This window comes from Pristis pectinata, chromosome 20 (assembly GCF_009764475.1).
Source record: "Pristis pectinata isolate sPriPec2 chromosome 20, sPriPec2.1.pri, whole genome shotgun sequence".
Lineage (NCBI taxonomy): Eukaryota > Metazoa > Chordata > Chondrichthyes > Rhinopristiformes > Pristidae > Pristis > Pristis pectinata.
In genome coordinates, this window is record NC_067424.1 from 29,260,708 (window position 1) to 29,274,747 (window position 14,040).

The 14,040-nt window shown below is 37.7% G+C and overlaps 1 protein-coding gene across 1 annotated transcript in view; it reads right to left on the bottom strand.

The window, feature by feature from the left end:
• The window catches only part of LOC127581045 (ankyrin repeat and SAM domain-containing protein 1A-like), a 244,659-nt gene that overhangs the window by 157,266 nt on the left and 73,353 nt on the right, over positions 1-14,040 (bottom strand). The window contains 2 exon segments of the mRNA XM_052035103.1: positions 735-810; positions 3,210-3,506. Of these exon segments, the coding sequence (XP_051891063.1) occupies positions 735-810; positions 3,210-3,506 (373 nt within the window).

Genomic DNA, 14,040 nt, shown 5'->3' on the forward strand with positions numbered 1-14,040 from the left:
ATGGGAAGGCTGTCCACGAGGAAAGGTTGGATAGGGTAACCTTGCATGGCTGGAATTTAGAACAGTGAGAAGAATTGATTGAGACATGAGAAGTTGTGGGGTCTTGACAGGGTGGAAGGGAAAAGGATGTTATCTCTTGTGGAAGAATCTAGAACTAGGGGAGTTTTTGCTGTTTAAAAATAAGGAGTTGCCCACAGCAAAAGTGAAATAAAACTGTCTCAGAGGGTCATGAACCTTTGAAGCTTTCTTCCTCAAAGGATTTTGGAAACAGAGACTTTGAATATTTTTAAGGCAGTGGTAGACAGATACATGGTAAGCAAGGGGTGAAAAGTTACCCAAGGAAAGTGGGAAAGTAGAGTTGAGAATACAGTCAGATCTTAGTAAATGGTGGAGAAAGCTCGAGGAGACGAGTGGACTACTCTGGCTCCTAATTGTCGTGATGAAAAATAACAAATGAGAAAATAAATTCCATTGATGAGCGAGTCAATGCTATAATTAGAAAATGGCACAGTTGGTCTTTGCAAAGAAGGAAATCAAAAGACCTTACTTTAATACAAAACCATTGTGTGACCAACCATGTACCATTGGGTATGCAAATATAGAGTAGCTAATCAACATGAACTTCAATGATTTACTCCCAGTTAATCATTTATTATATAGGTGCATAAAAAACATTGGCAACTGTTCATTAAAAAAATTATTTGATACTCTGGGTATCAAAAACGAGAACTTACCAGAAGCTAAGAGTATCTGGACCACATCTGTCTTTCCAAATAATGCAGCTTCATGAAGTGCACTACCCTTCTCTGTCTGAAGATTGGAAAGTGGAAAGAGGAAGAATTTTGTTCTCAATTTAAACAATTTCTATTTTTTCCTTGTTGTTGCAAACAAGTTACTGAATTTTGCACACAAGAATTATAAATACAACCAAGTTTACTTGGTATCTTTTTTCTATTCCTCTATTTCCTCTAGTCATCCAACAGTTCAGAAGGTATCCTTACCTTATTTATGTGGCTATTCATCACATGTTGTTAGATCAGTCAACTTCAGCAGCCGTCAGAACAACACAACTCCTTTCTCACCCAAATCTAAACAAGTACCAATCAGGAGACCTTACAAAGCTATTAACTTTCTTTTCAACTTATCTCCGTGGCCCTGGAGCGAGAAGCAAACTGTAAAATCCCACAGGTGACTCAATGGAGATTAGGTCAGTCAAGAGAATTAATCTAAAAATCACGCTGTCACCCTGGATCTTGCCTCTCAGAATTACTTCAATCACACATTGCTTCATCCACAAAATAGGACAGAACTGAACCCCAAGTGTTTGTAAATAACTGTTAGGAATAGATCAATCAACCTGATTTGATAAATGCTCATGTAACAGAGGTTATAGATTATTATTTATATTGTACTGTATTTTAAGTACCATTGCATGCTTAATGAAACTTTGAACAAATTACATTGTTTCAAGGACATTATTGATTCTGTATTAATACATGGATTTTATTAATGATTTGAATTTCTATCAAAGTTCAAGACTACTCATTTGTCAAAATTTAGTCACTCTTTGATACATCTTGAGTGCTTACCTCAGTTTTATTTGATAATGCAATAAATCCTTGCAATTCTTTTCTTTCATAGCACTGCAGAATTCAGACCTATGAGTGCTGAAATTCACTTGGTTTGACAGAGCAATTTTATTCCCCCTAATACATTTTGGTTTCCCCTGCTGCAAGGTCCCTTATTTAACCATGGCTTCAAGGTGCAACTGCAGCTTTGCCAATTTCTCTCATGTCAACCTCCTTCACCACACCTATTGTCAATTTTTTTCTCCCTTTCAAAGCTTCCACAATGGTACTTCTATCCTCTTTTCTGTTTCCCACCAGCTCTCCACAACTCCACCAGCTTTTGCAGCCTTGATTGGATATTTTCCTGTCACCTATTGATCAATTAAGACTTTTTTTGTTCTGCTCACACACCAGATTTATCTTTTTAGTCTCCTGATAACATCTGCACTTAGGTCTTAGTCAACCAGCTCCTTGGTTTTACAACTGTTGTTAATTCATTAGCTAACTGTCTCAACAGTGAATGGCACACGTGTACTATTTAAAAAAAAATCAGTCTACATTTCTTTAAAAGGGGAAGTATGCTTGGAGGGTTGGAGTATGGAATAGGTTCTAGTTTAGAACATGGGAGGGACTGGCACAATAAAAAAAATCAGAATTTTCCCAGCATTGCACTAAGGGGTTCTGGCTGGGAAGGTGAAAAGGTGTCCTGTCTTCAGGGAGACTGAAGGTTCTGCAAACATGCAATCACAAGGAAACATTAAATACCAAACCTGGGAACATGGGTGCTGCAACGTAAGGAATTCAATGATTTTAATTGTGTTGTCAAGGTCAGATCATTCTATCAAATGTACCATTAACATCAATAATGTAGTGCAGCATACAGTTAACACTCACTCAAAATCTCCATCAGACATCAACACTTTCGCGCTATTCACACCCTTAAACTCCCAGTGACGCCATATGCATGCACCCCCAGTGACGCCATATGCATGCAGCCTCACATCATACACAAACTGGTAGTTTTTCAACCATCCTGGGCATTTGAAGTCAAAGCAAAATTCGTCAGCACCACTACATCATTGACTTTCAAATTTAGCTATTTTGAGACTATTAAACCTTATTGCAACGATAGTAACAATTAGAAACCTGGAAAAAGTTAAATATCCCATCAAAATGTTGGTTGGCAGAGGTGAGGGGAGAGTCCTTCCTGCTGCATATGAGATTAAGGCAGCTTTTAGCTGGATTGTTGAGTTCTAACTCAAGTGCTGGTCTTAAATCAGCATTGTACATCAACAGACACCCACATCAGCTGCACACAAAATTATGCTCTTATAAGTTGAGACACTGGGAAAATTCATACCATGAAAATGCACTCAGGCATAGCTCATCAACACGAACTTGTAAGTAATGGCACTCAGAAGTTTTTTGGCTAAAAAATAAATGATCAGAATTGTGTCTTTTTACCAAGCCCAGTAATGATGTGTTGCAAGTGTGAAAAGCTGAGCAATCAACCTGAGAAAATGGCTCCTTGAAGTGAGTTATAAGCTACTACTAGAAAAAAACATTAGCCACACTTCGAGGGGTGCAGCAAAAATAAATTGGTGTTGTGTACCCCTTATATATAGCCATCCAAGCTATTACCTGATAGTTAATGTCCATTCCTGCTTCCAGAAGGACTTGCACAACTGCTCTTTGCCCATTTCTTGCTGCCAAGTGAAGCGGTGTATGCTTCTTGGTGTTGCAGCTCAGTAGATTTGGATGTGCAATTAGCAGCATTTTCACTACCTCCAACCTCCCATACAATGCAGCCAGGTCCAGTGGAGTTTCAAATTTGTTGTTTCTCATTGTGGGATCTGTGAGCTCCTCAAGAAGAACTTTTACAACATCTGAGTGACCATATTGTGCTGCACAGTGCAAGGCTGTCTCATTGTCATTATTCTGTCACAAAAGGGATGACAAAATGAACATGATTAAAGCATACATGACATTAAATGAGGTTAATGAATAGCACTTCCCCATAGCCATGCATTACCTGACCACAATTATCCTGCCACTATAAACGTTACATCATATAATGCAGCATTATTTATAGCCTCATGCGTCAAAATTGTCCAGTTACTCCAGAAAAATCTTACTAATTTAAAAATAACAGGTTGCAGTGGATCAGAAGATTCTATTGCCAAAATAAACTCTGCTTTAGTGTATGTGAATTATGTACAATCTTAGGATCTGGCATTCTATTCCTTCAACAAAATTGATGCAGTTTTTAATTAGGAAAGTTTTAGTAATTAGTTGAGAATCTGTGACAAGGAAACATGAGGATAAACATGGCATTCTTACGTCTTTGTTAAATAAAGTGATGCATCTCAATGTTTAGCCACATGTTCCAAGCAGAGAACAAAGGAGGAGCGTATAGTTGAAGGAAGATACAAATGCAAGAGTAAAAAATTACCATCTCTAATTGTAGACAATAAACTATATTAAAACAAAAACAATATCCCATGCCCTGTTTTTTTTTAAAAAAAGAATCAAGATACTTACAAATTTAATTGCATGCATTAATGCAATGGAAATTGTTCAGTTTTAAGTTAGGAAGTATTAAGTATTGTACATTAATTCACCCAATTAATTGACAGAGTAAACAGTGAAGCCAGAAAAGCAAAGACTTACAAATCAATGCTAAAACTGATTAAGTCCTCCATTTAAAGTTAATTATATAAACCAAGACATTTTATTTGGTGGTGCTGCCTTACACATTGTAATTAACCCAAAATCTAACACAGGAATGAATCAAGATAATTGGATGATGCTATAAAAGCTCTCTGACTATTTAGTGCCAGATTTAGGTATTATAGATATTCACCAGAAAATAAGTTAGCAAAATATCTCCAGTAAATCAACAATTAAACTGAATTTTCATAGCACCATTCACATAGTAAAATGTCCCAGTGAATGTTAGCAAAACATGATATCACACCATTAAAAAAATATATTGCAACTGAAGTTATAAGGGGAGAGCCAAAGGCCAAAGCAGCTCGGCACAGGCTCCAGCCTTTGAACAATTGAAATCAGAAACAGAAGAGGCCAAGATTTGAAAAGATTTGCAGGACTTAAAGTTCAAGACTTGGAAACTGAAGGAGCCAAACTATGCCAGAGACCACATGGTTCATGGGTAAACAGGACAGGCAACAAATTTTTCAGATCTCAAGCCCAGTACCAATTTAACCCATTTTCAGTATTTCATGTGCAACTTGTCAACCTCTCAAAAAAAAACAGCTTACTTCATAGATTATGGCTAACCACCTCACAGAAAATATTATTTGCATCTTAGTTAAACATTTTCAACTCATGGATATTATAACAATGTATTCCAAGCTTCATTTATATTTTAAGTGAACACTAAGTTATTTGCAAACCAGTCATACAGAAATGAAAATGCAGCCACAAATATTCACATTTATATACACATACATACATATACACACTCACAACATAGATATAAACATTGTGACGGAAAAAAACTTAGCATAATCTCAACAATTTGCAAGAAAATCAAACACAAAAAGCAGAATTTAGATGTGTACAAAAAAATTCAATGAACATTTTTTCTCCAGTACATTTTAATTACATCATTCAGGTTAACTATTAAATCCAAAAATAACAAATGAAATTCACTGATTTGCCCATAACTTCACTGTTAAATCCCGTTCAATCTAAAATTTCTGTCCAGCCTCTGAAAGTACTTCATATAACTTCAGTAGGTGAGATTTACGTGCCGTAGTGATTGAAATAACATGATTAATTTCACCATGAAACAACTTGGAAAGCAAATACAAAATTGATGCACAACTACTATGTAGTAACAGCAAACAAAATAATTGGGAGCCAAGAAAACAGTTTTCAAATGATTTAATGTTAATAGAGTCTTATTTAATCCCTTCCTGCCAATATTGTTGATATTCTGGTCTAGAGATGAACGACATATATTGGAAGCTAGCCAAACCAACATTCAAAGGAAAAATTGTTCGAGTGCTAATTAATAATAAAACAAAAATTGTTTTGTATTTTAATATGGATTACTGCAGTGACTGGTCTGTGTAATTGTGAATCTCCGTAATGAATATATAACAGAAAACCTATTCTGTAAATACGGCAATGTATTGGGCTTTTCCTTAAATGCAAGGGATAGTTAAGGCTCATTTCATCCAAACATTCTCTCATACCTTCCCATATGCAAATGATACACCTTGTGGGATGTAAAACACTGAAGCTATATGGCCACTGTATTCCCAGGAGTGAAATGTACAAGTGGCAACTATCCAACCTATAAAGATTCAGTTATCAAATGTCAAATAAAGTTTAAAAGTGCCTTTTACAAATTTGCTGTTTTTTTTAAAATTTAATTTAGTATTTCTCACTGTGGGCATTACTGGCAAGACTACTATTTATTTCCTCATGACCCCCATATGGCTTCTAGGTCATTTCAGAGGACAACTTCTAAAAGATAGCAGTGGGTCTGGAGTCACAGGTAAAGAGTGGTTTTACTTTCCTGACAGACACAAGGGAACGAGTTTTTATGACAGTTCAAAAACTTAGTGGTCATTATTACAAAAAAAACAACTCTCATTTCTTGATTGTTCGTCAAAGCCTCTGGGTCACTTGTCCAGTAACTTGACCACCGTGTCACTATTAGAGCCACTTAGAGAAAAAATTTCCTTCAAGCACCTTCAATTTAAATACTGCTAACAAGGAGCCACTTGTTAAAAAAGTTCAAAAGAAAAGAACCCCGGTTTAGAGGTTTAATTACAGCACAATATCTTAAGCCAGTCATATATAAAGCTTTATATATTTCATAAAGTTTAGTGCACTTTTGTTTAAATGTTTGCTCGAGATCCTTATCCTATTCAACTTCTATCACATTTCTAATTTGCACATTCTTAGATCCTTGAAAATAATTTTTAAACAGATAAGCACCCAGTTCTCTCAGAAATCTGTTTGAAGCTTCTCCTAATTTATGTTAAACACAGCATCCTGGTTAAATTTATCAACACCATTGGTTAACATTACAACATTGTGCAATTGTAAATTAATCCAAATGACATTTCAGTGAGTCGTATTCATTGTAACCAGTAAACACCAACAACAACTCTCATTTAACATTCCCTTCAATAGTCAACCCCATATTCAAATACAGCCATTTGGCCCTGGGAGTCCATACAGACTGCAGTCAGAGCAATCCAGTTAGTCCTACTCCTCCACGTTCTCCCTGAAGCAATGCAAATTCTTCACTTTCACACAATTATCCCATGCCCTTCTGAAGCTCCCTTCCCTGCCAGTGCATTCCAAACCCCATCCCCTCACTGCACAAAGGTTTTCTTCCTGTTAGTTTTGGTTCTCTTGCCAATCATCTTCGTTCTAGGTTCCTTGTCTCTCAATTCTTCCAGCAACGGGAATATCTTCTATTTACTTGATTGATATACTTGATGATTGTAAATACCCATCAGATTCCAGCATAATCTCCTCTCTTCTATGAAGAACAGTACCATCGTCACCAGTATATCCACATAACTTGTCTGGAATCATTTTAATAAATCTTTTCTGAACTTTAAAATCTTTCTATCTTCCTAAAATGGGGGCCAGAACTGGAAACAACACTCCATACCAGTGTTTATAAAAGGCATATGACTTTCTTACCTTTGTGATCCAGGATCAAATATGCTTTTTAAACCACTTTCTCAAGCAGAACGACATTTTCAATGAACAATGTACATCCCCAGATCAGTTCTTCTAGAATTGTGCCCTCTGGTCTATAGTATTTCTTCTCATTCTTCTTAAATATAGGATTTCACATTTCCCAACATTAAAATTAATTTGCCATCTATATGCCCATTTCCACTAGTTTTTCTACATCTCCTTGGTTAAACTGTTTAAAAGACATCTAGACAGGTACATGGATAGAAAAAGTCTGGAGGGACATGGGCTAAATAGACAAGTAGACAAGTAGGTCAGCATGGATGAGTGGGGCTAAAAGGCCCATTTCCATGCTCTATGATCAACCTGTAGTTATTGGGTTTATCCCTGCATCTTTTTTTTGAACAAAGGTGCCATATTTGCAACTTCCTGGTCCTTGGGCATCACCCCAAATCCATACATGTTTAGAAAATTGTAGCCAGGGTCTCTGTAGTTCCCTCCCTTACTTCCCTTGGCAGTCCAGAAAACACTGCACGTAGTTCAGATAATTTTTCGGCTTTCAGTGGAGCTAATAATGTGTCAATATTAAATCCATCCAAACTCCAAAATACATCATTTGCTGAGACTCCAGCAGCATTTTCTTCCTTAGTGAAAACGGAACAAAAATATTCAGAGCCCACACCCATACCTTCCGAGTAGTTTACTTTGTGGGCTTCACATTCCTTTTCAACACGCTTCCTGATCACATGTCAAAAGAATATTTTTCGATTCCTTTTGATGCCGGTCTTATGCTCTCTCTCTCTTTTCCCTTTTGACTAACACTGAAAATTTCTCCCTCTTTCCCATTTACTTTCAATTTTACCTGTAACCAGTTTGGTTCTCACTTGTGCCAACAACTTGGCATGCATTATATGCTCTCTTGTTCTGCTCCATTTCACTCTTTTTTTTAGTCATTGTGGAAACACTGGCTTTTATTTCCCTATCCTTCTCTCTCAAAGAAATTAGCTTGATTCTTGCCTAGACATCTCCATTGTAAAGGCCTCCAATTGTTCAATTAGCATTGCCTGCCAGGCTTTGATTCTAAATATTCCTGAATAGATCAGAACTTATTTCAGCCCCAAGTATTAGCCAAGTCTCTATTGGTGCCTTGACATCATAATCCTATGTTAATTGCACATGCAGCTCACCAGCTTTTTTTTCTAAAATAGACTTTACAGGTTTACAGTACATGAATTATAAACCTGTTTATGACCTTGTGTCCTCTCCCTTGGTCTCGTTCTGTATCAAGCTTCTTTTCTATTTTTTTTAACCATTTCTCCCAATCCTTTTAGCACTCTTAATTCCCATTTCTTTAGTAACTTTCCGCACACATCTCCCTGCTAAATTAGTTTAATATCTCACCCTACAACAATACAGTCAGAGCAATACAGCATGGATACAGGTCCTTCAGCCCAATGAGTCCATGCCAACCACAGTACCCACCCAACTAGTCCCAATTTCCTGTGTTCAGCCCATAAACCTCTAAGCCCCACCTCTCCATATACCTTTCCAAGTGCTTCTTTAATGATACTATTGTACCCACCTCAACCACTTCCTCTGATAACTCGTTCCATATACTCAGCACCCTCTGCATGAAAAAGTTGCCCCTCAAGTCCATTTTAAATCTTTCCCTTCTCACCCTAAATCTACACCACCTAGTTTTGGACTCTCCTATCCTGGGGGAAAAAAAACTTACCATCCACCTTATCCATGCCACTCATAATTTTAAACATTCCTATAAGGTCACCCCTCATTCTCCAACATTCCAAGGGATAAAGACTTGGCCTGGCCAACCTCTCCTACAACTCAGGCCCTCCAGTCCTGGCAACATCCTCGTAAATCTTTTCTGTACTCTTCTCAGTTTAACCATGTCTTTCCTCTAACAGGGTGACCAAATCTGTATGCAGTACTCTAAGTGCGGCCTCACCAATGACTTATACAACTGCAACATAATGCCTCAACTCCTGTACTCAATGTCCTGACTGATGAAGGCCAGCATGCTAAACTCGTTTTTCACCACAGTCTACCTGTGACGCAGCTTTCAACGAACTATGCACTTATACTTCAAGGTCCCTCTGTTCAATTACACTCCCTAGTGCCCTACTATTCATAGTACAAGTCCTACACTGGTTTGACTTTCCAACTTGCATCACCTCACACTTATCTGCATTGAAATCTATTTGCCACTCCTCAGCCCACTTGCCCTGTAATCTTTCTTCACTATCAACAATACCTCCTAATCTTGTGTCATCTGCAAACTTAGTGATCAAACCTTGTGCATTTGCATCAAAACCATTTATGGATAATGAATAGCAAGGGTCCCAACACCAACTCCTGCAGCACACCACTAGTTACCGGTCTCCATTCTGGGAAACAACCTTCAACCACCACCCTCTACTTCTGACTTCCAAGCTAATTTTGTATCCAACTTCTCCATGGATTCCATGGCACCCAACCTTCCAGACCAGCCAACCATGTGGAACCTTGAAGATCTTGCTAAAGTCCAAATCAACAACATCCACTACCCTAGTCTCATCTACCTTTTGGTTACCTCTTCAAAAAACCCAAAGTTCACCCAGCACAACTTTCCACACACAAAGCCATGCTGACTCCTCCTAATCAGACATCGTCCATCCAAATGCTGGTAGATCCTGTCCCTCAGAATTCCCTCCAGTAATTTCCCCACCACTGATGTCAGGCTGACTAGCCAATAGCAAGTGTTCTTGATTTAAGGTGCACTCAATATGCCCTGTTCAAGTCCCACCTCCCTCAGAATTGGTCCCAGTGCCTCAGGAATCCAAAACTTTCTCTCGTGCAGCACCTCTTCAACCTCACACATCTCTGCTATTCGCTTTTATATTCATTAGATGATGATATAGAGTGCCATCTGGAGAACACAATCAAGATCCTGATTCTTAAACTCTTTCCCAATTTCTTAAAGTGTGCCTGCAGGACCTCATCCCTTTGTCTGCTTATATTATTGGCATTGATATGGACCACGTTTTTTGGCTATGCACTCCTCTCCAGAATTTTCAGGAGCCACTAAACGATATCCTTAACCCTAGCACCAGGAAGGCAATGTCCCATCCTATAATCACTCCAACCACAGTTCTCATAATAGTCAAACCCCTATAACTATTGCTCTCTTGACTTTTCATCCCCTCCCTGTAAAGTTGGGCCACCCATGGTGCTGAGGTCTTGGCTCTGGTTACAATCCCCAGGGGAAATCTTTCACCTATCTGCACTTACAAATGAATATTAGTAACACAACAAGATACCCTCATCAGTTATCCAAACGGCACAGCCACACTTTATCTGTCCAGCAGTTATCTATTCTCTGCCCTGAGCTGCAGGGTGACCATCTCCTTAAACATGCACCTCATTAAGCATTCTGCCTTATCGATGGACCATAGTAACATCAGCAGCTGCTCAAGCTCCAAAACCCAGAACTTGAGCTCCAGTTGACACCACTTCCTGTATCTATGGCTGTCTGGAGCATGGGAAATATACTGCACTTCATACACAAAGGACAAGCTCTACATGCTCCTAATTAGCAGATAAACAAATACTTCAAGTAATTTCATAGCAATTGTATTCAAGTGATTTATCATGAACAAACTTATTCTCTGGCTCTTTATTTAAACCAAACAAATGATGAATTTTTAAGCTCATTAGAGCTGTGCTCCTCTTACTTACCAGGATACCATTTCCAATCTTTCCAAAACTGTTCTACCATGATTCTTTCCTTCACCTCAGTGCCTAGTTATACATGCCTGCTTTTGGCCACTCCGAACTTCCTCATTGCTATCCATCAGCCTTTTAATTTATGTTAAGTGTCCAACAGTATTCCCTACTTAAAAGCATCAAGCAAAATGTTGCCAATGCCTTATACACAAGGGACTACGTTTTTATATTTTTTAACAATCACAACCTCATGACAATGCAGAGCAATCCTGAAGTATTGCAGGATTAGAGGTCTGAGCCCTTATTTCAGATATTAAACAGACCAATCTGTTCCCCAAGATGAACATACAATCCCATAGTATGATTTTGGGAAATATCTGGCAAATTATTCCTTGTGCACTAACTAATATTTATTCCTTTATTACTGAAAACCAGATAACACGATTATTGCATTGTCGGTTCCGGCAACAACATTGTGCACAAATGAGCTAATAGGGTTTGTACACTGCAAGAGTGAATATGCTTCTGAAGTATTTAATTGGCTACAAAAAATTTGGGACATTGTGTATTCAAAGATGCTATTAAAGTGCAAGCCTCTTTTTATACCCAGAAAGCAGTATTTTTATTAGTAAGCAGTCACATGAACCTTGCTTAGAATCTTCCAAAAAAAGGAAACAAAACTTAAAATATAGAGCGATAAGTGAACCCGTCAAGTTTCCTGTTATCTTTGCTCAACACATGGTAATTTTAGTTTGCAGAACAGATCAGAATAAACAAATGTTCTAACATCCTTTGAACAAAACTGACTTCACTGTTGTCCTAAATGACAGCTAAGAAAGAAATATCAAATTCAATGCTTGATCTTTAAGGGGAAATTTTGTTCATTAAAGCTTGCATTCCTATTGGATACCGTAGATGCATGAACATGTGGTTGAGGACATATTTAGCTATATGCAGAAAAAGCATATTGTTTATAGAGTCATGAAGAATGGTTAATTGAGCAAGGTACCAGGTGGCAACTTGCAACCAAAGAGCTGCAGTCAGGCGTCAACACAGAGGGAAAAAACAACAGCAAAACTGGGGAAGAAAAATCACATTTCACACATCGTCTACTCTTGCACAACAGTGCTCACTCACAAGAAGATTTTTCTCCTCTAAGTGTTAAGTTTAATAGCAGACTAATTGACCAAGAATAGTAGAAAGCAACGAACATTTCACCCATTTCTATTGTACCTCAAGTTTAAATTCATAAAATAAATTAGGGTAAAGTGGGAGGGCTTTGTTGGCACTACTTGGCTATGTTCAAGTAAGTGAGTAAACATCCTTAATTGTGAACTTTGACCTTGTATTAGTCATATGAAAGTGAAGGCATAGCTTTGAAGGGCCAACATAGGTCAAATTTATCTAAAGATTATTCATATACAATTCAAGCCAACAACAAAATTGGTTTAAACACCGGCTTTGCAACCAAAATAATTTAATGTTTGCATTTTTAATGCATGCAATATTCAAAATATTTGGAAAAATTCTCATATTACTTTAACTCTAATTCAATCAGCACATCTAAAGATCACAAAACCATTACAAAATATTGAGCTAACCCCAATAACAAACCTGAAATTGCTGACACTTCTACATATTAAAACTTTCTAAATAATGAGATCCTCAATTACAAAAAAGGAACCCTTGCATGTTAATCCATGTTTACGTCTATGTCTTTGTTTTGAACGTTTCATAATACTCTTAGATCCTCCCCCCCCCCCCAAAAAAAAGTGGAAAAATATTTGACAATATGTATTGTAAACTTTAGTCCCACAGATCAAACAAAAATTTTAATTGGAAGAGCAGGATATGCTGGTGGAAATGAAAGTGAATGAGATAATTCAGGAGGGAACAGAAATGTTGAGGGGAAAATGTGTTTGGTGGAGGCTTCACGCTGAAGGTGTCAGAAATTACAGAGTATAATCCACTGACAGTGAAGGGTGCTAGGTAGTAGTTGAGTACAGAGGAAATTCTGTCCTTGGTCTTGTCAGGAGGAGGAGTTAATAAAGGACTTAAAAACAGAAAATAAAGAGCCCATTTAACCATGGTGGAATGGTACCTACAGATGACAAAAAAGGCAAGACAAATCAAAAGCAGCATTGTGCAAATTAGCGTTGTCAGAACATATGCAACTGAGGTGGAGTAACTGGGAGAACGTAACTGAGTCTTTATAGAAGACAGGGTGGCAGGAAGCAAAGAAGCAAATTGATGGGCATGCTGCTGATTGGTAACCTATCCTTGAATTGAGATGGAGAAGTTGAGGAAGGGAGGAGTCAGATGGACCACATGGAGGTGACAGAAGTATGGAGAGTGGTAGTGAAGGTTGGAACAATCAGGTTCAGTCAAAAAGCAGAGTTTGGAATCGATACAGTCATTGTGGCACAAAAGTTCTTTCAACTTGGACATCACGATCTCCAGGACCGAGTTCAGCTATTTGTGTTATAAAACAACTTGTCCTTCTCCGTCACTCCCCACATCTTTCCTGTAGATCCTATAACCCAGTACATGTTACTCTCAGTCTTGACAGCTTTGCAGCTGTGTCTTGGATGTGATATGACAATTATTACAAAGATGAAATTATAACTGAAATTCATTCAATTTGTTCCTTGCTCTTTGTGCATTTATGTAAAGTACATATTTGGCCCCATCTCATACTGATCTACTCATGTGTTTTTTATTTTTGTTCTCAATTAATAACTTAACAGCTTTTATTTTCTCCTCATTTTTAAAAAAAAATTAATCTGTTCACCCTCTCCTGATACCCCCAAATTGCAATCTTAAGAAATGAACAAGCTGCACATATGAAAGTTACACATTTTATATTGGTAGATTACATCAACAGATCCTAGAGATGGTCAATTAGAAATGATGGTCATCATTTGCACAGGCTGCACCTTGGACAGATCAGGCCCAAATCTACACAGCCCATCCCAACCTTCATTCCTCAGAGAATTTAGATTAGTACTTCATGGCAGAAATGAAAAATGCAAAATATTGGAGATAATCAGCGGGTCAG